This window comes from Pelophylax lessonae (assembly GCF_965119305.1).
Source record: "Pelophylax lessonae genome assembly, chromosome: 4".
NCBI lineage: Eukaryota > Metazoa > Chordata > Amphibia > Anura > Ranidae > Pelophylax > Pelophylax lessonae.
Genome location: NC_138771.1, coordinates 611,658,464 through 611,685,952, shown reverse-complemented (window position 1 = coordinate 611,685,952; position 27,489 = coordinate 611,658,464). Strand labels below are relative to the sequence as shown.

At 41.7% G+C, this 27,489-nt stretch overlaps 1 protein-coding gene across 4 annotated transcripts in view; it reads right to left on the bottom strand.

The window, feature by feature from the left end:
• The window catches only part of LOC309553574 (A.superbus venom factor 1-like), a 1,719,715-nt gene that overhangs the window by 840,087 nt on the left and 852,139 nt on the right, over window positions 1-27,489 (bottom strand). For 3 of the 4 annotated variants that reach the window (XR_014225178.1, XR_014225179.1, XM_082254846.1), the window contains exon 1: window positions 17,550-17,626. The exons of the other annotated variant lie outside the window; for it this stretch is intronic. Coding sequence is in view for 1 of the 3 variants with exons in the window: in XM_082254846.1 (XP_082110972.1) it covers window positions 17,550-17,614 (65 nt within the window). In the remaining 2 variants the exon portion in view is untranslated. Of the gene's footprint in view, window positions 1-17,549; window positions 17,627-27,489 lie in introns of those variants that run through there. 4 annotated transcript variants of the gene reach the window in all.

The following is a 27,489-nucleotide window of genomic DNA, read 5'->3' as shown; positions in this document are numbered from 1 at the left end:
TTTTGCCGGGGCAGTCCTGGCAAATAGGAGCCTGTTCTGGGTAATTTACATTGTCCCGGCAAGCGCCCGTTAATCAGGCTGTCCATAAATGCCCGTTATGGACAGCCAGTGCCCGTACTTATTTCAGGGGGGTGGAGCCGTGCTGCAGATGTCACACCCTTCCATGGAAACATTGCTGTATCACACTTGTATACTACAGCTTTTCGTGAGTACCCTGATTTTCAATTAAACTTCTGCCTGATCAAGTTATACAGAGAGCACTAGATTTCTTTGATTTGTTCCCCTTTTTTCATCTATGGCCCTGTGATATGGATGGATGAGCTGTACTGATCCCGGACCCTCTTGCTCATACCTTGTTGCTGATAACTGATTACCCCTGTTAGGGGACTGCTTTGTCTGACCCTGGGTGGCACCTGGTGAGAGGCTTGCACTTCTGGTGGTGGATTTTCTCACAGTCACTGAGAAGTTTTGGTCACCTTTGTGTTAGAGGAGTTTTTATCTAGAGATCACAGCACTTTATATACACGTGGATTTTTATATATGTTATTTCCGAAAGGGCTTATTTAATATTCATGTCACATATTTAATATTAATATTTAATAGTTCCATTATGCCCTAGGATTCCCACCATCTACTACCTTCCGAAAATACATAAAAGCTTGACCAAACCACCGGGAAGACCGATTGTAAGCGGAATTGACTCGGTCACCTCGAGAATCGGAAGGTATGTAGATTACTTCTTGCAACCACTGGTACAAGAGACTCCTGCTTATTTAAAAGACACCTCTCAATGCATAAAGGAAATGACTCAGTTAAAAGTTACGGGCGAAGTTCTGCTAGTTACAGCAGACGTAACCTTACTATATACTGTAATTCCACATGATATGGGTTACGAAGCCGTCAGCGTGTTTTTAGACACTAACTATAAAATTCCTTTTAAACAGAAAAATTTTATCTTGGATCTCCTCACCTTCGGAATGGAACACAACTATTTTTATTATAACCAAAGATTTTATCTTCAACGTACGGGTGTTGCAATGGGGGCCAAATTTGCCCCGAGCCTAGCCAATTTGTTTATGGCATTATGGGAAGATCACAATATTTTCTCCAATAGAGCCAAAGAATTGGTGATATGGAGGAGATATATAGACGACGCCCTATTTGTCTGGCAGGGAGATGAAAAATCACTGGCAAAATTCATGGAAAATTTAAATTGTAATGACTGGGGGATTAGGTTCACCTACCAGTTTAGTAAACATTCCATCAACTTCCTTGATTTGACTATTTATAGAAAAGGACCCGCTCCTATTTCAAGCCTACAGACAAAAATGGCTTCATTGCCATGGACAGTTGTCACTACCCCACGTGGTTAAACTCCGTACCGAAAGGTCAATTTAGAAGGATTAGGAGAAACTGCACTGAGGATAATGACTTTCAAGATCAAGCAAAAGTCTTAAAACAGAGGTTCTTGGAAAAAGGATACCATTCCCATAAATTAGATCAGGAAATACATGAAATAGGTTCATTTGAACAAAAAGCACTGATAGAACCAGTAAAGAAAAATGACCAAAGAAAAAATCTAATTCATTCTGAATTTGCATTTACCACACAGTTTTCTACTAGTTATAAGTGGTTAAATCATGTGTTCCGTAAATATTGGGGAGTATTGCAAGAGGATAAAATCTTGGGGCCGGCCATTCCCCCACGACCTAAAATTATTTTCAGAAAAGCCACTAGCATCAAAGATCTAGTAGCATAGAATCCTGTAGAGAAACCTACAATCACTAGAATTTTCCCCGACATGAAAGGATTCTTCCCATGCGGAAATTGCAGAATCTGCAAAGAATCACATACGATTAGAACCAAAAAATTCACATCTACCATCACTGGTAAAGAATACCCCATTAGAGAGTTTATCTCATGCCATACAAAAGGAGTAATTTACCTGTTACAATGTGAATGTAAGAAGCAATACGTGGGAAGAACTATCCATACCATCAGTATAAGGGTAGGGGAGCACCTAGCCAATATATACAAAGGTTTCCCAGGACACAGTGTCTCACACCATTATGTGAAACGCCACCAAAAAAATCCCAAAAAGATGAAAATTATTGCCATTGAAAAATTCACTCCACACTGGAGAGGGAGTAACCTTAAAAGATCAATATCCAGAAGGGAAACTTTCTGGATATTTGAACTCAAATGTTCTCGGCCATGAGGACATAACATTGAGTGGGATATAAATTCCCAAATCAATAATAGCTAACTTTCCCGCTTTTAGACATTTTAACCATTTTATCCTTTTATTCTATTCAGCGTTTTTAAAGTTTTTAGGGATATTTTAACTAATAAAATTTATGTATTTTATGTAATTTTATTCATATCATCCTAAACTTTTATTCCAGTTATTAGGGATGTGTTCAATGATATATTTTTATCGCATTATATTTTTATTGTATAATATTTATTTGGCACACCCACATTTTTAACATGGAAACAGGAAGATTGGCATTTTTTAACTTCCGTGGTCAATAGGACATATATTAAGAGGCACACAAATATTTTAATATAGTATTCTTTGATAAACATTTATTTTAATATATGCATTCCTTTAATTAACTTTGGTAGTTATATTCAATAATAATCTTAATATTATCCAATAAAGGCTCCTCATTATTATGTTCCGGGCGGAATAATACCAATTCCGGTTTTCCCAGCCCTCCTTTGAAGACACCGGAAGTTGAATGCCTCTCTTCCTGTATAAAATGGCGGATGTGACGGCGCACGCTCATCTCCCATTCTCAGTTGAAGCCCTATTGGAGGAAACGCGTCATTAGGGGAGGCGTGCCATCACAACGTCACTCGCGGTCCGTGCTGCAGCCAGACCCGAGTTGCCTAGAGATTTCTCTGCTCAGAGTATATTCATCGCCCATTTATCCACCGTGTTCATGTAAGTGTGATCCTTGATGTAAATAAATGTTATCAAAGGTAACGCACTATCAGCCTCCTCTTTACATTGTATGTGAATCGGTATAACACCGCTGTAACCAAGAGGGAATTGCCATCATCAGAGGGGAACCAAGCTCCGGTCCTAGATTCTTATCATCAACTGTTGAGCCTGTGTCTTTCCTAAATCTGGTAAGAGGCGCCCATTGTTTGTCTGCACTGGTATTTGTGCACATTTTGGAGGTGGATCACATCAGGGTATATAGGTTATACCAGCAAAAATTATACTCATCGCACTTACCTTTTATCCGCCGGGTAAGGAGGAATTTCACCAGGTGGAGGGACATTCCGTTCACTTTTATGTTGGACTTTTGAATTGGACTTTCACATTAATTTATTTATTGTTTGTATTTATTTTTCATACCAGTATACACTTTGTGGGAAGTTTTTTTATGTGTATTAGCACCTGAAAACTTGTATCACTTGGAGTTGCTTTTATTATGTGTATCAGCACTGGAAAACTTGTATCACTTGGAGTTGCTTTCATCACTGTCACAGGTCGTGTGTGTCACAATTTGAGTTGTTGACTCCCTATCAGTCACAAGCAACACTACACGTTTTTGATAAGTCTTTATTTTACATCACTTTTAGTGGTATACTTCACATTTGGAATAAGCGCACCATCATTTTTTCACGTATTTAATCACATGGACTTTTGTTGCAATATTTTGAGATTGAATATCTTTAATATTTTTCATATGCAATTTGTTTAATTTAGCGCAGCACATACAGTGTTGCCAACCGTCCGTAGATTTACGGGCAGCCCGTAAATTTTAGCCCATTTTCAGGCTGCCTGTAAATGCCCGTTACGGGCAGCTGCGCCCGTAAATGCCCGTTACGGGCAGCTGTGCCCGTACAAAAATATGATGGAACGCCCGCCACGCAACTGCGCATGCACCGTTCCGAAGCCGGTCGGGCTCGGAAAAGCTTGCCTATTTCCAGCTGGGCGGGCGCATGCGCAGTGACGAACTGGCGACGGTTGGCGCCATTTTTAAAAGACAGTGACACTGTCTTGCTGGCGCTGGCCGCACTGCGGCAAGTTGTGACCCTGGGTATGATATTTGTCACATGTCAGGGAAAGTAGCCCGCATTAGTGTTCAGGTAATGCTTAGGTAAGACAGGCACACACACATTCATGGGGCGGGGATAAAAGCAAGGCCTGAACTCTTACAGAATGAGGAAGAAGATGAAAGAAGGCACAGAATATTGTTTCACTTCAGAAAACACAAACAGGTGCAGCCTGTCTCTAATTATTATCTGAGAAGGAGGGGGGAAGTATGCGGAGACAGGTGAGCTGAGTGATGCTGGGTGCAAAACAGTCTGGCCCCAAGAACTAGCAATCTGCTACTGACATTTCAGAGGAGAACACTTCTATCCTCTCATTGCAAAGTCTTTCATATTAGGCACAAGCTATCCTACCTAAAATGCTGATAACAGTGGGCGAATATGAGGCTGCGCAAGATGATGAGAGCGTGGACGAGTTTGCTGTGCCGCAGGGATCAGAGAAAGCACTGCGAAGACAGCAAGAGTGCATTGAAAGACTGTTTGTAGTCACCGTGAACATACTTGGAGTGCTTATGCAGGATCCCTTACCCCTGCAAGCCACGAGACACCAGCAAATATGGGTTCAACTTAAAGGAGAAAGAAGGAGCATCATCTAAGATAAGGCTGTGGAAAGATCTAGCTTAACATGTTTTGATATACATAATATTAAGTAGAGAAGAAGAGGAGAGTATCAAGTTCCTGATAAACTTGAAGAGAGGTGGGAAGTTCCCAGTGACAAAAAGCTGTAATCCAGTTTAGCTGTGCTTCTGTGGAGCTGGAAAATGAGGAGGAAGAACAGCATGGGGTGAAATATGGTTTATGACTTTTGTTTAACTTAAGCACATTGCTAATAGCACTATCTACATGTTTATAGTTTAATTATTCATATTTGCACGGTTTAGCACTGAAAACGGCTATTTTATGTACATTTTTGCAGTGCCAGTAAAAAATTGGTGCCATCCGTAAATGTTGGCGTTCTGGCAGTAAATTCCACTCCGGTGGGATTGGCAACACTGAACACATATTATTTACTGAATCATTTATTTGTATAGTGGGATCACATTTAGTGTTTGCAGCTGATTATATGAGTTATATGGCGGCAGGTTCCTGCAAATCGCCGTACCTGTACGGCGATGTGCGGGAGTGATCCTGGGGGTGCGAGCGCCCACGCCCACTTGTCAGCGGGGAAGCCAAGGCACAGAGCCAGCAGCCGCGATTGTCGCCGGGCACCCGCGATCGCTCCCTGTGAAGATAGAACGACGGTCTGCAGTTGTAAATGCAGCAGACCGTTGTTGTCTCAGGAATCACTGCAGAGCTCCTGTGTTCCTCCTATTTAGGAACACAGGTCTCTGTGTTGATATTACAAGCCCACCCCCCTCCACAGTTAGAAAGCACCCCCCAGGCTCACACTTAACCCTTTGATCGCCCCATGGGTTAACCCCTTCCCTGCCATATTTTTAGCACTGATTACTGTAGTAATGTCACTGGCCCCCCCAAAAGTATCAAAAATGTTGGTTAGGTGTCCAATCTGTCTGCTGCAATGTTGCAGTCCCGCTAAAAATCGCTGATCGCCGCCATTACTAGTAAAAAAATAAAAATGACAGTTCCCCTCCAGAGGTTAGACTCTGGATCCGCCCCTGGTTCACACTGAGGGCGGATGTGAAATCATTCAGCTGAACGCGCACGATTTCAAACTCGCATGTCAGTGCGAATTCAGGGAGATTTGATAGGCATCTGTACGGGTTCCTGCACAGATGTCTATTGAAATCACCCTGAAGTCGCCAAAAGTAGTGCAGAAACTACTTTTGGGAATCGATGAGCCACAAGAGTCTCTTTTCCACAACCCTGGACTGTTAGTTGTGGGGGTTTGTGGGTGGAGGGCTTATCAGAATCTGGAGTTACCAGATACTGGCACCCCTACTCACTCACAAGAATAAATGACCAGGACCAGTGGCTATTTTTGGAAAGATGTCCCCCACTCTTTCTGCCTCTTTGCTTACTGGGCCTGGGATTCCTGGCCTTGTAAGTCAATGATGCCAGTGATGTCGACCGTTGATAGGGGTACCGCGTGTGTCAGCACCTGCAGTTCCTTAGCAATCATGAACATTAGGAAGCTGTTATATATAGGAGCATTCAGGGGACAAACAGGCAGAAATTTGTCTGAGCCTAGGTTCAAATCAAACCATTAGTTCATCCCTCATCACAGCTAAGCACAATGTCAAAATGGCTTCTGTAAACTCTGCTTTTATAGTGAGGGACTGGCATATATTTAAGCCATTTTAAGCCAACATCTAACCAAATTTCAAAGCCATGATGCCCAATTATTTGTAGCACCCTCCTAGGTAGGTGCTAGTGAGAGAGTATAGTTTTGGCTCTGCCTATCAGAGGAACAGCAGGAAAATCTGTATTGCTTTCTGCCTACCAGAGAGCAGGATCTGTGAGTTAGGTCTGCTCAGTGTGCTCAGTGTGTGATTCATTGGGTCTAGAGAGTGTTTCACACTGGTCCAATAGGGAGGTATGTTGGACAGTGGGAGAAAACCTGTCCAATGGATGCACAGGCTTTGATACAGTACCGGTGATTGACAGAGACTGGCTGTCTCAGTGCATTGTGGGATACTGTATAAAAGCCAGGAGCACATGTGCTGCGGGGTCTTTGGCTGGTGAGCAGATGGAGGGTGGTGGCTGCCTCCTCCTCTGTAGCAGTGGCACTTTGTCACAGGCGGTCGGCCTGGGGACCAGAGGAAAGAACTAAACCCAGAGGTCCAGGAGAACTGACTGGAGGGGTAGAGACACTGGAGACCCTCGAAAAACAGTATTGTGAGTAGAGAAGATTGTGTCTAGGGGCCTGACCTGAGGGGGGCCACCCCGGTGTAGGATAGTCAGAGGACGGGTGTCAGTGAGACGAGTGAAAGGGGATACTAGGCGGGTATCCTGAAGATAATGTACCCAACTAAGTCATCTGTACAGAGACTTAATCTAAATTCATCTAGTGGCTAGGTGAATCTGCAGCCGAGCTGCATCTTCAGACAGGAGTCCTCATCCATTCTGAATAGTTTGATCTGGAGTATCGCACTCTTCCCTTCTCCCATCCCTATTTAAAATGAAACAACAAAAACAACTAGATACCCCTGGACTGATCATTGACTGAGCCAAGAAGTAAAGTGTTAATCTTTGAATGCCAGTATTGCTAACGGTAACCCAGGGGGACCCGAGAGTGCGTTATCCAGCAGTCCTCAAGGGGGCAGTGCTACATATTCATAGTTGGTTGCTCTGGCAGTGAAATTGTGTATTAGCTTGACGCATGCTTGACCCAAACACGAAACAACTCTAAAAAAAAATACTTGAACTTGAAGTATTTATTCCCATAAAACCTCTAAGCCTAACTCCTATGTCCTAATCTCATTCTCCATATAACCTTTGAACCTCAACCATAAACCATATTACACTACTGACAGGAACATTAAAGCGGCTTTGTGATTTTTATAATAAGGCTTACCTATAGGTAAAATGAATATCTCCTAAATGAGCACTGTTTAGGAGATACTAGATATAGACTGGGAGCTACCCCTTTAGTGCCATAATCCTAGTAATACATAACAAAAAGAAAATGAATGGTACAACGAATCGTTGTCCAAGCATCTATTGGCGGACTTTAAGGGCACACACTGAGTGAACACACTTATTGATTTAAAAAATTACTTTAATAATTAAGAAAATTTAAAAGAAACAAAGAGCACTTTACAAATATTGGCATATATATTGTTTCTTATACATTCAAAGTTGATATGCAAGCATTGTTGACAATGGGTGAGGATTGTGGTTGTTATACCAATCTGATACAGTCAACGCGTTTCGCATTTGCGCTTCATCAGGACCTCGGATGATTGGATAACCTCTTAATAAAACAGAAGCATATCATACATTACTTATTTATACATATATGTCTAAATGCATACATTTACAATAGTATTTTACATACATAGGTGTTTGTTGTATATGCATGTATGTTGCCATATGGCTATGAGAGCAAAAGAAGAGCGGATAAACCCACCTCCTCAAACTGCAGTGCACGATACTGTTCGACCGGGGGCTCGATGGGAGAGCACCTCAGATCACGACCACCTGAATTGGTATATTATCAAGTAACATTTGTATTGTTTTCTTTGTTATTTTTTGATTATTTTTTTGAAAAGTTAATTTTGGCATCTATTATATGATATTCTATAACACAATCATAATTACCTTGAACTATATTTGATGGATATGGGAACAGATAGGACGGCTGGATTGAGAATAGTATGTGGATCGCTTGAGCGTCTTACACCTGGATGTAAACAATATATTGATATTTATATTCTAATAAAATTCCTTGGTTCTATTCTAGTATGTACCTCCCTTCCTCAGAGCATATTAGTGAGCATTCTAAGCACCGTTTTGTGAGATAGATACATCGCACCAAGGAGGGAGATAGAGTAGGAGAGGACAGAAAAGGGAGATGGAGGAAAAACGGGGTGGGGGGGGGGAGGGGAAGGGAGGGGGAAAAGGGAATCACATATCTATACCCTTTCTAGATATAACTATATCTATTACAAATACCGGGAAAATCGAGACAACTCTATACCGCAAACCAACCGCAGGTAACACTGTGCTACATGCACAAAGCTTCCACCCAAAACAACTGGTGAGAAGTATACCATATTCCCAATACTTACGATTGCGACGCATATGCTCAAGTGAGGAGCAATTTTCGAATGGAGGCCAATAACCTACGTAATAGACTGTTGGCAAGAGGCTACACAACCACCACATTACGTAAGGCTTTTAATAGAGCGTGCCAAAAAACTAGGGAAGAAATTTTGTTTAATAAAAAAACTAAGAATATAGAGGAAAATGTACGTATTGTCACCTCATATCACAAACAGCATCAAACAGTCCGAAATATCTTGCAACAACACTGGTATTTGCTCAGGAATGACAACATCTTGAGCAAATATCTAAAAGATTATCCAGAAATAACATATAAGAAGGCTAGATCAATTAGGGACCAAGTAACTAAAAGTCACTTTGTGGATAAAAGTGTTATGGAAGAAGAAAACATATCGGGTACCTGGCGATGTGGCAGATGTGACTTCTGCGAATGGATATATGAAAATCAATCCCTCTATTTACCCAATAACCAATTACATGCAATAAAACACTATGTGGACTGCCAAACCATAGGCATAGTATACATCATGTTCTGTGAGTGCGGCGCCTACTACATAGGCAAAACCAAGAGACAGTTTTGGCGCCGCATTAAGGAACATATAGGTTACGGCAAAAATAACCTCCTATCTACGCCTATTGGAAGACATCTTGGTGTCTACCACAAAAACAACACCAAAGTGATTAAATTCGCCGCCCTCGAACGGATCTTAGAAAATCCGAGAGGGGGAGAATTCGACAAAATTATACTCCAACGAGAGGCTAAATGGATTTATAACCTCAAGGCCACCATAAGTCCAGGCTTAAATGAGGCTCTCAGCTTCAAACCATTCCTCTGAATTGGTATATATATATATATATAAAAAATTTGATTGCTGTTGTGATGTCCGGTGACAATGTAGAAATCTAATCCAAATCCTAACTTCCCAAATGATTTAGAGAAATCTGCACCCAAAAAGATGCCACCATATCAGGATAAGGCATATACTCACTTGCCTTCTGTTGCCTCAAATGATGACCTGCTGCTACACAGTGAGGATCGCAATAGTAGATATAGGATCCAATACCTAAGTAATCCTCCCAATATCCCTTTAAATTGAAACTCCTCCTGATAGGATTGTCATAACCCAATCCACTGTACACCATATAGGCATAATAACCTAACCAGGACTTAATAGGTGTCCGCCTAAACGCTCACAAGATGAGCGATCCTACTCTCTCACCATTTTAACTATTATATAAAAAACATAAATGGTGGTATAACAAATAAATTATCACAAGAATCCTGATATAAATTAACAAAAGGTACCGTATATACTCGAGTATAAGCCGAGTTTTTCAGCACATTTTTTTGTGCTGAAAACGTCCCCCTCGGCTTATACTCGAGTCAAGGAAAAAAAAAAAAAATTCTGTCCGCTCCGACGGGTTTAAGGTTTAAAAATGGCGCCGCCCGTCGCATACATATCACCGCGCACGCGCCGCCGCCGCTCGTGTAATTTCGGCTATTCCCGGCGCCGCTCGGGAGAGGCCGGGAATAGCCGAAAGTATACGAGTGGCGGCGGCGCGTGCGCAATGACGTGTCGGCGCCGGGCGGCGCCATTTTTAAAATGAAGCCGCCTCTGGAACAGGTAAGTGAAACAGCTTCACTACCTGCCATGGGCTGCGGGCACACTATGAGGGATGCAGTGCTGCGGGCATGGTCCACATGTACCATGCCCACAGCACTGCATCTCCTGTAGTATGCCCACAACCCCAGATCCTCTTGTACCATGCCAGTACCCTGCAATCTCCTGCACCATGCCAGTGCCCTGCAATCTCCTGCACCATGCCAGTACCCTGCATTCTCCTGCACCATGCCAGTACCCTGCAATCTCCTGCACCATGCCAGTACCCTGCAATCTCCTGCACCATGCCAGTACCCTGCATTCTCCTGCACCATGCCAGTACCCTGCATTCTCCTGCACCATGCCAGTCACCCTGCATTCTCCTGCACCATGCCAGTACCCTGCAATCTCCTGCACCATGCCAGTCACCCTGCATTCTCCTGCACTATGCCAGTCACCCTGCATTCTCCTGCACCATGCCAGTCACCCTGCATTCTCCTGCACCATGCCAGTACCCTGCATTCTCCTTCACTATGCCAGTCACCCTGCATTCTCCTGCACCATGCCAGTCACCCTGCATTCTCCTGTACCATGCCAGTACCCTGCATTCTCCTGCACCATGCCCGCCGCCCTGCATTCTCCTGCATCATGCCAGTCACCCTGCATTCTCCTGCACCATGCCAGTCACCCTGCATTCTCCTGTACCATGCCAGTACCCTGCATTCTCCTGCACCATGCCCGCCGCCCTGTATTCTCCTGCACCATGCCAGTACCCTGCATTCTCCTGCACCATGCCCGCCGCCCTGTATTCTCCTGCACAATGCCAGTACCCTGCATTCTCCTGCACCATGCCAGTCACCCTGCATTCTCCTGTACCATGCCAGTACCCTGCATTCTCCTGCACCATGCCAGTCACCCTGCATTCTCCTGTACCATGCCAGTACCCTGCATTCTCCTGCACCATGCCAGTCACCCTGAATTCTCCTGTACCATGCCCGCCGCCCTGCATTCTCACCCTAGGCTTATACTCGAGTCAATGATTTTTCCCATCTTTTTGTGGTAAAAGTAGGGGTCTCGGCTTATACTCGGGTCGGCTTATACTCGAGTATATACGGTAAATAAACGAAAAAATAACTTTAGATGGTAGAAATAAAAATGAAAATGTTTTAACTGCTCAAATATAATTTTCTATATGTTGTGTTGCATAAATAGGTGTAACGCTATGTGGCCGTGATAGCTCTGATTATGTGGATACCCATCCGCTTAGCAGTGTAGGGTACCTCCTCTGGGTACAGTCCAGCACTATATCGGGAGTGGGGGGGGCCTTCTGGAGGCGATAGGGCGGCGATGACCCACCCCTTCCGGGTCGCTGGTGAGCATCCTGCGCTTCCATTGGCTCCCTCTCACTTCCGACATGAGATACGTTCTGACGAACGTCATATCCGGCGACGACCGATGACGCACATCCGGTGCGCCGCGGCCGATGCCGAACACCTGTGCTGATTAGCAGCCGGTGTGTTGACCCTATTTAGGCCACAGACCACCAGGGAGCAGGATATGGCGGCTGGAATATGAGCGTGGACGCATGTGAGTACACTTCCTATGAGAAAGAGAGTCAGATTATATTACATATTCGAATACAATCTGTATTACTTGTATAGCTAATACCAACAAAGTATATATTTTTACCTTCCAGCCTTAGCACAAAGGGATCTTCTTACTACTATCAGCTGGATGAGGGTCTATCCAACTTTCTAGAATAAAAAGACATCAGAGATTGTCTATAACAGGGACATCTTTATGTCTGATGTATAAGAATACAAGTCAATTGTAAGTATACATAGATAGAAAAAACTCTTCCCCTCCCCCCCTTAAATAGACTGGGTGGGGCTCTTTTTAGGGGGATTTTGTTACCCGATACAAATCTAATCTTTGGACCTGCATTGACATCCTTTATACCCTTCCTTCTGTTTCCTTGAGGTATATTGAGATAAAATACTTAAAAAACATACCTAAATTACATTGTATATCTGTGATTATATATATGCACACCAACTCTGCTCCCTCCTATCCCATCCCACTCTTTCCCCCATCCCACCTTTCCTTCCACTTTCAATCCCTTTCTCCTCTCTCTTTCCTATTTCTTGTTTCACTCACCCCCCTTCTCTTTCCCCCCCCCTCCCCCTTGTCCTGTTTTTTCCTCCCCTCCCATCCCTTTCCTTTTCCCCCTCCCTTCCCCCCCCCCCACCCCGTTTTTCCTCCATCTCCCTTTTCTGTCCTCTCCTACTCTATCTCCCTCCTTGGTGCGATGTATCTATCTCACAAAACGGTGCTTAGAATGCTCACTCATATGCTCTGAGGAAGGGAGGTACATACTAGAATAGAACCAAGGAATTTTATTAGAATATAAATATCAATATATTGTTTACATCCAGGTGTAAGACGCTCAAGCGATCCACATACTATTCTCAATCCAGCCGTCCTATCTGTTCCCATATCCATCAAATATAGTTCAAGGTAATTATGATTGTGTTATAGAATATCATATAATAGATGCCAAAATTAACTTTTCAAAAAAATAATCAAAAAATAACAAAGAAAACAATACAAATGTTACTTGATAATATACCAATTCAGGTGGTCATGATCTGAGGTGCTCTCCCATCGAGCCTAGCCCCCGGTCGAACAGTATCGTGCACTGCAGTTTGAGGAGGTGGGTTTATCCGCTCTTCTTTTGCTCTCATAGCCATATGGCAACATACATGCATATACAACAAACACCTATGTATGTAAAATACTATTGTAAATGTATGCATTTAGACATATATGTATAAATAAGTAATGTATGATATGCTTCTGTTTTATTAAGAGGTTATCCAATCATCCGAGGTCCTGATGAAGCGCAAATGCGAAACGCGTTGACTGTATCAGATTGGTATAACAACCACAATCCTCACCCATTGTCAACAATGCTTGCATATCAACTTTGAATGTATAAGAAACTATATATATGCCAATATTTGTAAAGTGCTTTTTGTTTCTTTTAAATTTTCTTAATTATTAAAGTAATTTTTTAAATCAATAAGTGTGTTCACTCAGTGTGTGCCCTTAAAGTCCGCCAATAGATGCTTGGACAACGATTCGTTGTACCATTCATTTTCTTTTTGTACTGTTTAGGAGATATATTCACCCTGGGAGCAGCCAGGGAGGTCACGGGTAAGGATAATCAAACTTTTGAAAAGTTCGGTTCGGCCAGAACATCCGAACTTCCCGAAAGTTCGGCCCGGATTTCAGAACCCCATTTAAATCAATGGGACCCGAACTTCGGTAATCAAAAAACACCATTTTAAGCCCTAAAACCCAATAAACGCCCCTAAAAAGTGCCCAGGGTTCTGGGTCATGCCCCATTAACTATTAATCACACAAAAAAAAGTTCTTAAAAATTGTCATTTTTGATAAAAAAGCCAATTATTGAAAAAAATTTTTAAAAAAAGAGATTTTTTGATTTTGACTTTGGATTTAGTATCTGGGGGGTCTAAAAGGTGTGCATGTGAAGTTTCAGCTCTGTAGCGTGTCCAGAACCATGAAAAAAAAAAAAGATAATTTTTCAGTAGAACAGGGATGTGGGTTGGGACCCTCCTTTAACTTTAACACCTATATGATCTTTTTTTCTGGTTATGGACATGCTACAGAGCTGAAACTTCACAGGTACACCTTTTAGACCCCCCGGACACCAAATCACACAAAAAAAAGTTCTTAAAAATTGTCATTTTTGATAAAAAAGCCAATTATTGAAAAAAAAAAAAAGATTTTTTGATTTTTACTTTGGATTTCAGATCTGGGGGGTCTAAAAGGTGTACCTGTGAAGTTTCAGCTCTGTAGCATGTCCAGAACCAGAAAAAAAGATTGTTTGTATTAGAACACTTTCTTTCAGGACAGGTAGTTCGCTTCTCTCCCGGTTTAATAGCAGGCATTTTTTGGGGTTCTTTGCAGTCAGGAAAAACATCTGAACTTGTGTATAGTGGTACTGTGCACAAGTTCTGATGTTTTGCCTGCCTCCAAAAACCCCCAAAAAATGGCAGCAAAAACACACCTGGGCATTTTTTTTTGGACGCTAGCGTTTTTTTGGCATTTTTTTGGGTTCTTTTGAGGCAGACAAAACATCTGAACATGTGTATAGGGGGTATATATAGACATATATGTCTGAATATATACCCCTAGACATATATAGGTGTGATAGTAGCAGAAATATATTACTGTAAATGATTTCATTAGCGCAAGCATTTATTTCTGCTACTATCACACCTATATATGTCTAGGGGTATATATTCAGACATATATGTCTATATATACCCCCTATACACATGTTCAGATGTCATGTCTGGCATCAAACATGTCCTCAAAAAAGCACTGGCAGTGGCAGCCCCTGCAGCATAAAAAATGCTTGGCTGGTGAGAAGCCATACTCCAGTTCCGAAGCTATTCAGAGAAATGATCATTTCTCTATAGCGGTCACCCTGAAATGGAAGGGTTTTGTCACCCTTCCATAGCAGTTAACCCTACACTACACTACAGTCCCCTGACACTTAACACTTTCCCTACAGAAACTAAATTTTTGAAGCTAACTAAAGTGTAAAGGAGCACTCTAACTACACTAGATATCCCTTTCCTCACACTAATAAATGCTAAATGACACTTTTAAAGTAAAATTAACAGAACTGCTTCCACTCTCTTCCATGTCCTGTATAACAATGCTAGGAATATGGCGGGGGCGATCTTATATACTGGGGGGCGTATTCACTAATGATTGGTCTAGGGACACCCTAGTCACTCCAATCACATTCCTAGCATTCTCCTGCCCCCTCAATTGGTTTTTGCTAATGGTTCTGGTCCAATCACGGGCTTTTAAAGCCCATTTCCTGAAGCATTGCATTTTGGTCGGTTCTGGTTGCCGAATTCCAGACTTTTTGGGCAAAAAGTTCTAAATTCGGCCGAACCTCGAAACACCCAATGTTCGGGTCGAACCGATGGTCGACCCGAACCGTTCGATCATCCCTAGTCACGGGTGCATGCACTATGAAGGTCTGGCATACCTTGCCGGAACTTCAGAGCTTCATGCCAGAAACAAGGACTTGTGAGAACGACGTCATTACGGCTCCGGCAAATCACACAGCCAGAGTGTGCGAACCTAGGAGAAAGACTGAGGGAAGATGCCAGCCCTCTCAGTGGTGACAACACAGCACTGGAGGGCTTCGATCTAAGGTAAGTATTTCATAATGTGCTAGCATGCAATGCATACTAGCACATTATGCCACTGTCTTACAGTTTTTTTTTGTTTTGTTTTTTAAAATCAGCCACGGTTTACAACCGCTTTAAAGCATATCTAAACCCAAGAGCAAAAATGTATGATATTGCAGCCTACCAGTCTTAAGCTAAATTACTTTTCTTTGTTCAAACTCTATATTTTTCTCTTTATGCCAACCTGGTAACCCTGCCACACTTACTGTCCTGGGGTGACAACCATGCTGAGCAAAATTGTCACCCTAGGACAGGTAAGTGCAAAAAACTATGTCAGGAGGACTATATAACACCTCCCTCTTCTCACCATAACAGGAGAAGGTGTTTTTAGTACACGAGATAGCAGAGAACAATGCTGATAACAGTCCAAAGGCAGAAAGTGCAGGAAGTTATCAGCTCACAATATTTCTGGCTGCATGAAAAGTTTTTTTTTTTTTCTTGCACTTGTTGAATAGATATAATAAAACGATTTGAATGCAGTGCGGGAAACTGGCACAGGACCTGGGCTTCCTGCAAGGCCTTCTATTGTGAATGGACGCTAAACCTCAAGCTAAACCAAAAAAGGTATCTACAGACAAAACCTTTTTTTTTAGTTCTGGAAAGATTGAGAACATCTTTAAACTTCAATAAGGTTTTAGATGTTGTCTGCTTCCCCCTCTGGGGTCTCCTGGTGACCAAGGTCATTGGCAAAGAAAGTCAAGTGAAATCCAAAATGTTACAATTTACACCAGAAGTGGAAATCAGGGGAAATGTCCCACTGGTACACCTGTTCGGTGGAATAACTGTCTAAGGGTCATCTAACGCCCTACAATCTGACCATACAACCTTTGTGAAATCAACTTTAGATATACTGAATCTAGGCAATATGAAGACCTACCTCATTTATTTAAAAACAATGTGTGCAATCAGGCAGGCCCTTGCACTATGAAGTTGTTGGTGGATCTAAAGAAGTTTGAAATTGTGTGTGATGACCTTTAAGCTGGATACACACTATACAATTTTCTTTAGATTTTTTTTTCCTTTAGACTTACCAAAACCATATAATATGAAGTAAGACCTAAACACTTTCAGTTTGTATGCAATCAGGCAGGCCCCTTGCACTACATAGTTGAAGGTAAATCTAAAGGAAATCTACCAACACAAGTTGTATAGTGTGTATCCAGCTTTAGAGGCAATTTCCCTTTGATTTGAACAGATTTTTCTTCATTGTTGTATGTCTCCAAGTCAGGAAGTAAAGGCAAATTTCTCCAAATGGGACTTAGACCATAAAAATGTCTAACAAGGGTATTGACCCTTAAAAATAAAGTCTTGTCTATATATACAATTTAACTGCAAATGTGTTTTATAGTATCACAGCAGATGTAGCAGCATTATTAAAATCTTGCCAGTGGTATATAACATGCTTTACAAAAGAAAAAAAAAATCCACAGAAATTGAAGTATATATTCAGGTTGAAATACCAGAAGTTAAAATATTCTATTTCAGATTGCAGATGTAACAGAAGACAAAGGCAGCTAAACAACAAATGAATCTCTTAGAGCTACAGAGAATATTTGTATCTCCATTGTATTAGTTATTAAGGTCACTAATAAGGTCAAATACAGTGCCTTGCGAAAGTATTCGGCCCCCTTGAACTTTGTGACCTTTTGCCACATTTTGCCCAATTTTTCAGTTTTTTATTTGTTAAAAAAGTTTGAAATATCCAATAAATTTCGTTCCACTTCATGATTGTGTCCCACTTGTTGTTGATTCTTCACAAAAAAATACAGTTTTATATCTTTATGTTTGAAGCCTGAAATGTGGCAAAAGGTCGAAAAGTTCAAGGGGGCTGAATACTTTCACAAGGCACTGTATTTAAGCTGTTTTAATCCTTTTTTTTTTTTTGTCTACTTACGGTTGTGCGTAGGTTCCAGCCAGAAAGGCCAGCAGGAGGAGGCACAAAGCTCTGCACCCCATCATCACAAGCTGTGGACTGCCTGCTGGGCAGCTGGTTTTATACTGGCCAAAGGGGTGGACAGAGCCCAAGGCAAAGACTCAGACAGCAAGAGGAGTCCCAGATATTTCCAAACTGTAATTTCCAGTGAATACTGCACCCATTACACAATAAGTACACAGGGATTGTGTGTCCTTCAGAAATAACTGATAGGCATGCACATATTTAGGATTCCACCTGTGTCCTGAACCTTTACAGAAACACACAGCAAGCTTCTCAAGAACCCTAAAGTGGCAAAGGTTACCCATTGTCGATTTGTTGAGGTTGCAAACATACCAATATTTACAATTTTTACATTGATTGAGATTGGAGCAATGGAAGTATGCATTTGCCATACCTGTGGGATCTCTGTGAACAATGGAAGTCACTGTAGTAGGCACTGCTACTAAGGTGATTGGCACTAACTTCCGGGTCCCGTGCCAAGCTGCTGCCCTGCTGCTTACTGAACACAGGAGGTCACCCACTAGGCATGGGCCCATTTCAGAGAACGCTTTGTGTTTTCTCAGTGAATGCAAAGTGTTTTCTGATTGGACGAGGAGGAGATAATGACATCATCACCTCAACTCTCCACCTTGTCTAATCAGAGAACGCTTTTCATTCATTGAGAAACTACAAAGTGTTCCCTGTGAGTCAGTTCACACCGAAATTTCTGTGCTCCAGATGCATTTCTGTACGAGTTTTTGATGCATTTTTATGCATTTTGTTGCTTTTTTTGATGCGCTCTGGTGCGTATTTGCCACTTATTTTTTTCTTCATCTTAGTCCAGCACATACGCATTGCATTTTTTATGTGTTTTGCCGTGTCCCAGATGTGTTGCATACAGAAATAATGCAGCATGCTCTACTTTTGTGGACTGCATTGGAACACACTGGACTGACATGGACTAGGGCCATTGGAATACATGGAAAATACTGTGCATGTGTTTTTCATGCAGATTAAAAATGCACTGGACTTCATCAGATATGAACCAGCCCTAAATGGTGCTCATGCTAAGTGAATGACCCCCCTATGTTTACAATGCAGCAGGGCAGCTGTTCTCAGGGGACTCCAAAGCTAGTGGAGAACACTGAAGTAGCAGTGTGCCTACTACAGTAATTTCCAGCTTCCACTGGGATCCTACAGGTAGGGCACATACTAATTTATATTGGTCCAAGCTGAACCAATGTAACTATATCAAAATTGCCCAACATGAAATTCAACTTTGAATGTGTATATTGTTTTTTAAAGGATTAGCAGCCCTCCCAAAATGATACCCTACTGTTTGGTAGATTACAGATAGTTAAATTTCCAGGTAGTATCTAACCCCAGATCTGCACACTTGTTGTGCCCATTATGAAGGGTTCCCACCATCCCTGCTGGATTTTTTGACGTCTTTTATATTATGAAGAATATAACAGGAGGAGCTGGAAAGCACAAAGATGGGCAGGAACACCTTAAACTCCTAGGTGGACAAGAGTTAAGAATTATGGCAAGGAGATCCCATTGTTGGAGTATCCAGTAAGCCAGGGGCTGACTCAGTCAACCAGGTTTCACTTATAGTTAAAAAATCCTTTTTGAATTGAACTATTATCTGGGGGTGAGATCCTGAATGACTAAGCCTAGGCACAAATATGGGCAACCTCACAGTTTTCCAGAAGTAGAATCAACCTATAAAGTCCTAACCAGATGGTACTGTGTGCCCTCTAGGATTGCAACCTATGTTCCGGCAGCATTTTAGATTAAATCAATGAATGTCCATATTCCCATCACACACGTTCCTGGAACGCGCTTCAAAAAGTACCCGGTTCTGCAGCGACCACCAGCTGGATACTGGAGCATGCACGATATTGTGTAATATTTGCCAGCACACCACGGGTCTTCAAATAAGTCCAATCATTTTTTTTATTATTGAAGAAAGATCACGTTACAAAAAAGTGCAACGTTTCAGAGCCATGCGCTCTCTTTCTTCAATAAAAAACTTGACTTATTTCTGGATTAAAAGCAAGATTTTTCAGAGAGCACACTTATTAACTCTTTGTATTCCATTGCCAAACTTCTACACTGGTGACACATCTGCACTACAGACACACTTCTGTTAGTCTTTACATCTCAGGGATCAGATAAATTGCAATTAGCCATGAAAATGAACCTAATCCCATAAAAAACATTTCCACTGCATTTGTGAAGAAAGTCCAGCAAGCACCAGGACCATCTCCTACAGTTGATTCAGCTGCAGGATCGGAGCACCACCAGTGCAGAGCTTGCTCAGGAATAGCAGCAGGCAGGTGTGATTTCATCTGCATGCACGGTGAGGAGAAGACTTTTGGAGGATGGCCTGGTGTCAAGAAGGGCAGCAAAGAAGCCACTTCTCCCCAGGAAAAACATCAGGGACAGACTGATATTCTACAAAAAGTATGAAGTTGGACTGCTGAGGACTGGGGTAAAAGCATTTTTTTTCTGATGAGACCCCTCTCTGATTGTTTGGGGCATCCAGAAAAAAAACTTGCCCCCCCATAGTGGTCATTCTCTGAGCCGTTGCTCCTGGCTGTTTCGCCTAGTCTTTCTGACTCCTCTCCCCTCTGGTGCTAGCATCACTCCTGCACAAGAGGAGCTGGAGCATGCTGACCAATAACGAGGTACTGGGCGGAGGCATAAATTTAGTTATCACTGATTGGTAATGCTGAACTAAACCCTTCTATCATATTCAGCCAGTGAAGCTACACGTGTCAGGAATGTAACTGTTTTATGAAACTCTTAAATTGATGGGTTTAGTTCCGCTTTAAGGATGCCGGCTACATAACAACCAGTGAATAACAGAGCCGGCACCCGCAATAGTTGGCTGTTAAGGAGCTAGAACCTGCTGGCATCCTTAAAAACTTGCTTACTGGGCACTTTCACCCCTACTTTCCCAAGCCAAATTTCAGCTTCCGGGGCTTTTGCACTATAAATGACAATTGCACGGTCATGCAGGACTGTACCCAAATAAAACTTTATCTTTTTTTTTTTTTAGACAGATAGAGCTTTTCTTTGGTGGTATTTATTTACCATCAGGTTTTAATGTTATGCAGACAGAACATTTTGAAAAAAAAAAAAAAAAAAAAAAAACTTTCTTTATTTCTGTTATACATTTTTACAAATAAGATTTTTTTTTCTTCACTGATGTACACTGATGAGACTGCACTGATGAGCACTAATAAGTCTGCACTGATGGTCACTGATGAGGTGGCACTGATGGGCACTAATGAGTAGGCATTGATGAGGCTGCTCTCATGGGCACTAATGAAGCTGCACTGATGGGGACATATGGGCACTGATGAGGTGACATCAATGGGCACTGATCAGGAGGCACTAATGAGGCAGCACTGATATGGCAGCACTGATAGGCGGCACTGATGGGCACTGATAGACAGCACTGATATGATCCATTAATGAACACTGATGGGGCTGCACTGATCATCAGTGCTCTGATTATTAGATAAATGTGTGCTGTCACAGGATTGCTGCAGTGACAGCGCTGAGGAAAGGAATGCCGATAACCGACATTTGTTTACATGGAATCAGCTGTGATTGGACACAGCTGATCACAAGTTAAAGGGCTGCGGTTATTGGCCCTTTACCTTGATCTGTGAGCAGCTGTGTCCTTTGGACACAGTGATAGCAGAGCGTGCCCAATGCACGATTTGGGTGTGCGCAGGGAGGCAGGTTTCTAGGAGAACATCAATAGATGCCCTCCCAGAACTGAACTACCACGCTGTAGCTGTCTTTTGGCATTTAAAACATGCTTTGCATTCTTTAAAATGTAAGGAACATTGTCGGGATTATTGGGGGTTATTAATTAACTAATAGAATAAAAATGATTTCAAAAGCCATGTATATTCAGTCATATAAGATTCTGAACAGGACAGGATCCATCTTGTTTTTAAGGTCAAAGAAAGTTCATATATGTTCTGTTGCAAAATGTCTCTTACAAGTTTACAAAGGGTCTATGGTTTCAACAGAGATCTTTGTATTTCTTTTAAAATCATAAATAAGGTGATACATTGACATCTCTATCAGATAAGACTCAATTAGCCTGACGCTATACCAGATGTTAAGGGGATGGTAGTGCCAGTCTGTCTATAAGTATTTAACAATGGACAATGGCTCAGTGTTCTTCATCAGACATTTAAAGATGAACAATAGGTGCATTTAATATATATAAGTTTTAAAGGTACATCATTATGTGTGTGAAGATATTAGCCATAATTATGTCATTATATTATGTAAGGCATATACATATATATTTAGGAATGTTATATCACATTTTGGGTTTATATGCTTACAGTAGTAATCTTACTTAGACTTAAGACTAGAGTGGATACTAATTACTTCATTTTAAGGTATGTGGTAGGAGTGTTTATATAAGAAATGCTTTGGACTAGTCTAAGTGATCAAGGTGTCGTAAATATTACAAACTAGACGCTAGGTCTGACAGCCTTTGGCATGGTCAAATAAGTAATGGCTATTCACTAGCCAGAGGTCAGAAAGGTCATCAGATAAGGACATAGTGGTAATTATGTTAACTACAAAATCTAATGAACGGTACGATATTGCCCTCTATAGACGAAATACCAAATGCAGTTTTGGGATTGTTGAGATATTCCCATATAGAAATATTATACTGTATTAAAAATATAATTATTGAAATGGCATTACTTGCCAAGGTGAATGATGGAGATACAGATGGATATTTATGTATGTACTGGAAGTATGGACAAATTTTTATGTTGTGTTTTGTGATTACTCTTACATATAGAGAAATCATCTTTTAATTTTATAATACCAAGTATTGGGTTAATTATCAAAAGAGGTGTGTCTCTGACCTCACCAGTTTAGGTATAGAATATCCCTACCAATTGGGATAATGTTTCATTCCTCTGGGTTTTACTTATGGTAATTTTTATAGCTCTTTGTTCTTACCATATAAAAGACCAACCCAGATGAGAGATTAGACACATGACATTACACTACTGACAACACACCTTACACTTACATCACACATGCTACTACATCAATCTATAGACTCATCCAGACATACTCCATCTTGTCCATCAGTCATCTGAAACTTGAAGGGAAGCCACCATCTTAAGAAAGGCATCCATCTTAGGACTCTGGTAACGACCATTTGAAGCTAGCGGCCATCTTAAGTGTGGTAAATATGCCTTGCTATGTTATTTGATTTTATTTAACAATTGTTTATTCCTTCCTTATATGTCTTATATTGCAGATTTAAGGGTAATAAGATTATAATCCCAGCCGTATAAACCATAGTAGATTTTTCTCTAAAAAGCTGATTTTTGTTTTTATACATTTTTATTAATATCAGATTTAGTGCATTGTTTGCAGTTTTAAGTCTTCCGTTTTGCATGGCTTATTCTCACTCCATCTGCAGTGGAATGACTTTCGGCCATGTGATTCGCAGACAATTATGGTCTGTTTATATAGAACACCTATGGTTTGTGCTTTACCTGGAGAAATGGTAATCTTGCTTTCGTTTTACTTTGTTTCATTTTGTTTCAGTTTCACTTTCATTATTGAGCTAAACATCACATTGCATTGATTGTTTGAAGTTAGTATTTTTAATGTAAGAGTTATCTTTTTGTGTCACTTCTTGTTTGATCATATATTGTGATTATATGTCTTGAGAATAAATATTTTTATATATATATTCCATACTGTAGACTGTACTCACTAAGATTGGTATATGCTTTTAAAAAGAAATTATTCAATTAAAAAAGAATTCTCGACATTGATTTGTGGCAATAGGTGAAGATTCTCCTTTCTTATAGATCTTTGCTTATTAACCATAAATAAAGAAACTGTTATATTCAGAGCAGTATAAATTTCTGACATAATGAAGTACGAGCGCAATATTTATTATTAAATATTCTTACATATAATGGAGGCCCCAGCGAGGTGATTATTGATTTCTTACATATGTCAATCATAATTATGATCAGGTGACATAATCAATAACTTTAAAAAAAAAAAAAAAAAATTTGGAATTTTTTTTTATTAATTGTGAATGTGATAGAAATGCCTTAAAAATGTCTACAGCAGGTAATGTTCACGCTGCCAACTCTGGCAAGGTGTGAGTCCCTAGTGGTAATGCCACAACTCTAGTAGATTTGGTACAGATCATAAATGTGTGGAAACACCTCTCTGAGTCTGAAATGGTGGAATATGTAAAAGCTGGTTAGAGTCATATATCAAAATCCTCAGAAGTCGGGCCAATAATGGGCATCTGACACTTGGGTAGAGGAAAACCTGTATGTATGAACTCACCAATAAGCTTATCTACCACCAAAGACGTCAGGAAGTGTAATCACATACTTTTAGAGTCATGGCCAATCTTACTGTATTTCTGTGAGGAACTGCACCAGAAGGCTCAGCAAAAAGGAGTTTAGTAAAGTTCCAATCTCCACTCCAAATAAAATGAGAGAATGAGATTAGGAACCTCCTTGAGCAGGTGAAAGTAACCTCTATTGGGACACATCAGTTAAGAGAATGTAGCGTGAAACTGCAAAATGAAGTAGAATTGTGGCAGAAGTCTTATCAAGGAAGCTGTAATGAAAGTAACCATTTGAAAGAGAAATGTAAATGAATAATGCAATAATTAGGAAGTTTTAAGCAAGGAAAAATGTTTTCTAGCAAAAGTTGCCGAGTAACCAGCAGTGGAAAATTTTATTTAAAATAAAAATTTAAAAAAAAATGTAACGGTTCAATTAATGACAGGAATTCATCAGTAAATAAATAGAGAGTTCCAAAAGGTCATGGTGTCCATGCATAGGGCAATGCTTAATTAGTCCTGCATTTTAAATATGATGTAATTATTCATAGACCCAGATATGACTCCCAGTCTGATGGTTATGACCCAGACAAGGGGGGGGGGGGAGTCAGGCAAAGAGTCCATGTCCTACCCCAGCCATATTCCTAAAATAGGAGGGCAGAAATTGGGCAGCCATGCATAAATAGGTATGAGTCATATCAGGACATTGCAAAAAGACTAGCACCCCTAAAAAGATACCAGACACCTCCAGAATTTAAAAGTTGTAAAAAGAATACTGTCCTGATTTTGTCATGAAAAGGTCCTTAGACATTATTGATCATCTTGAGGCCTATAACAACACCCTTTCTGTGTTGTGCCTGTAGGATGTCATTTAAAATGCAGCCCATACAAAAATTTTACTGCTGCTAGAGCTGTTATCTACAATTTAAAATGTACACAGCACCAAAACCCCATTGAATTTTTTTTTTTGCTGTACTCAAAAGTGCCTAACACTAGCCAGGCGGGTCAAGGCGCAACAAGCCAAACGTAAAATTGCTTCCATTTCACATCCTGTCACTAAGATTTCTATGTCTAACCCAAAAGATATAGCCGATGCCTTCGCGGGCTACTATCAATCACTTTACGACCTGCGATCGGACCCTGCCACCCCCCAGCCCTGTCCTGAACTAATTGAGGACTTTCTCAGGAAGGTCAAGCTTCCTGCACTCACAGCGGATCAACTCCAGTCCATTTCTCTACCCTTTACTTCCCTTGAAATCTCGTTGGCCATTCGCAAACTTCCCAATCATAAGTCCCCTGGGGTGGATGGCCTCCCCAATGAATTTTATAAGGCTCTAGTTAATGAAATTACTCCACGCTTGCAACCAGTTTTTGAACTTGCTTCCTCCTCATCCATGTTTCCTTCAGATATGTTAAGGGCGGTGATAGTGACCATTCCTAAGCCCGGCAAGGACCCTGCGGTCCCGGCAAACTATAGGCCGATCTCGCTCTTAAACACCGATGTTAAAGTCTTTGCTAAGTTGTTGGCCCTCAGGATACAGCGGGTCCTGCCTGTTCTGGTTCATATGGACCAGGTTGTATTTGTCTCGGGTCGCCAGGCCCCGGACGGAATGAGACGACTTGTCGGCTTGATCTCCCGGGCTGGAGCTACTCGGATGCCTTCTCTGCTCCTCTCTTTGGATGCGGAGAAGGCGTTTGACTGGGTCCACTGGGGCTACCTAAGGGCGGTTCTTGATGCCTTCGGAATTGGGGGGTGGTTACAATCAGCTGTTTTGTCTCTGTACTCCAACCCGTCTGCCACTGTCCTCAATTCCGGAATGAAATCTAAACCTATCCGAATCACTAACGGAACCAGACAGGGGTGCCCCTTGTCCCCCATTATATTTGCATTACTGATGGAGCCTCTGGCGGAAAGATTCCGTTCTCATCCTCGCATAAAAGGTTTGTCGGTGGCCGGCTTGGAACACAAGATAAGTCTTTTTGCCGACGATGTCATGCTCATGCTTACAGACCCGGCCACCTCCCTGCCGGAAGCATATACACTCCTGTCGGACTTTAGCAAGGTGTCTTATTACAAGCTCAATGCAAACAAATCCCAAATTCTGGGCCTTCATATACCGCCTGCCCTACAGAGCTCCCTTGCCGGGAAATTCCCATTTGTCTGGTCCTCACATACTATACCATTCCTAGGTACACATCTTACACCACACACGTCACAACTTTATGAACAAAACTTTAAACCCTTCCTGGAATCCCTGCCCGCTGTACTGCAGCAATTAAAAATGCAGGAACTGTCCACAATGGGCCGAATAGCCTCCTTCAAGATGCTTGTCCTCCCGAAACTACTTTACCTTTTCCGAACCATTGCCATCCCCCTGCCTGTGTCCTTTTTCTCAGCTCTCCAAAAACTTCTGACCCATTTTGTGTGGAACGCTAAGCCTCCACGATGCCCTCTTAAAACCATGGTCTTACACAGAAAGCATGGCGGCATGGGTGTCCCCAACCTGGCAGCCTACTATAAGGCGTGTGTATTAGATCAGCTTAGATATTGGTGGGCACCGACTCCACACAAAACGTGGGCATCCATCGAAGCTTCTGAACTCCCTTGTAACGATTTACAACTGTCTCTCATTGCTGCCGCACTAGGTGCTAGGCCTACTGATCTTGAAAACCCGATAACACTAGCCTCTCTTACCCAGTGGAAGGAATTCTGCAGCTTGCAGCCTCCTGAAGCTTCCGTGAGTACTATACCCATCCCACTAAAAGTGCTGAACCACTTCATCCCTCACATTGATCTACAGCCCTGGATGGGAAAGGGAATATCGCTCCTGAGCGACCTATTCCAGGACTCCCGCATAAGTCCATTTGATAGCTTACAGGCCCGTTTTGATTTACCACAGAGTTCGTTCTTCACTTATCTCCAGGTTAGCTCTTTCCTTAAAAAGAATCCGCTTCCCATTTACTTGGAACTCCCTAACTTGGTACATCTTTTCCTTCAGAACACCGCTCCTCACATGAAAGGCATTACACTGTTTTACGCCTTCCATAATAACCACAACACTTTCTCTAAACCCCCCTCCATCATCAAGTGGGAACGAACCCTGTCAGAGTCGTTTTCTGACTCCACTTGGTTAAAAACCTTTGCCTCCACTTATGCTGCCACTAAATGTGCCACACATTGGGAACAATACCAGAAGGTACTCCACTCCTGGTATCTTACACCGTTTAAACTGTCTAAGTTCTACCCATCCCACTCTTCCCTCTGCTGGAGACAGTGTGGAGAGATAGGGACCCTGTATCACACACTATGGTCCTGTGTCTCTCTGCGCTCCTTCTGGAACAGAATATTCACATTGATTTCAGAGATTACACATGAAACTGTCTCCCCATCTCCGACTTTAGCTATCTTGCATCTCAATATTCAAGACCTTCAACCTTGCCATAGAACAGTAGTCATACACCTGCTTCTCACAGCGAAAACTGCTATCGCTACACATTGGAAATCTCCTGTACCCCCTTCTCATAATGAAGTCA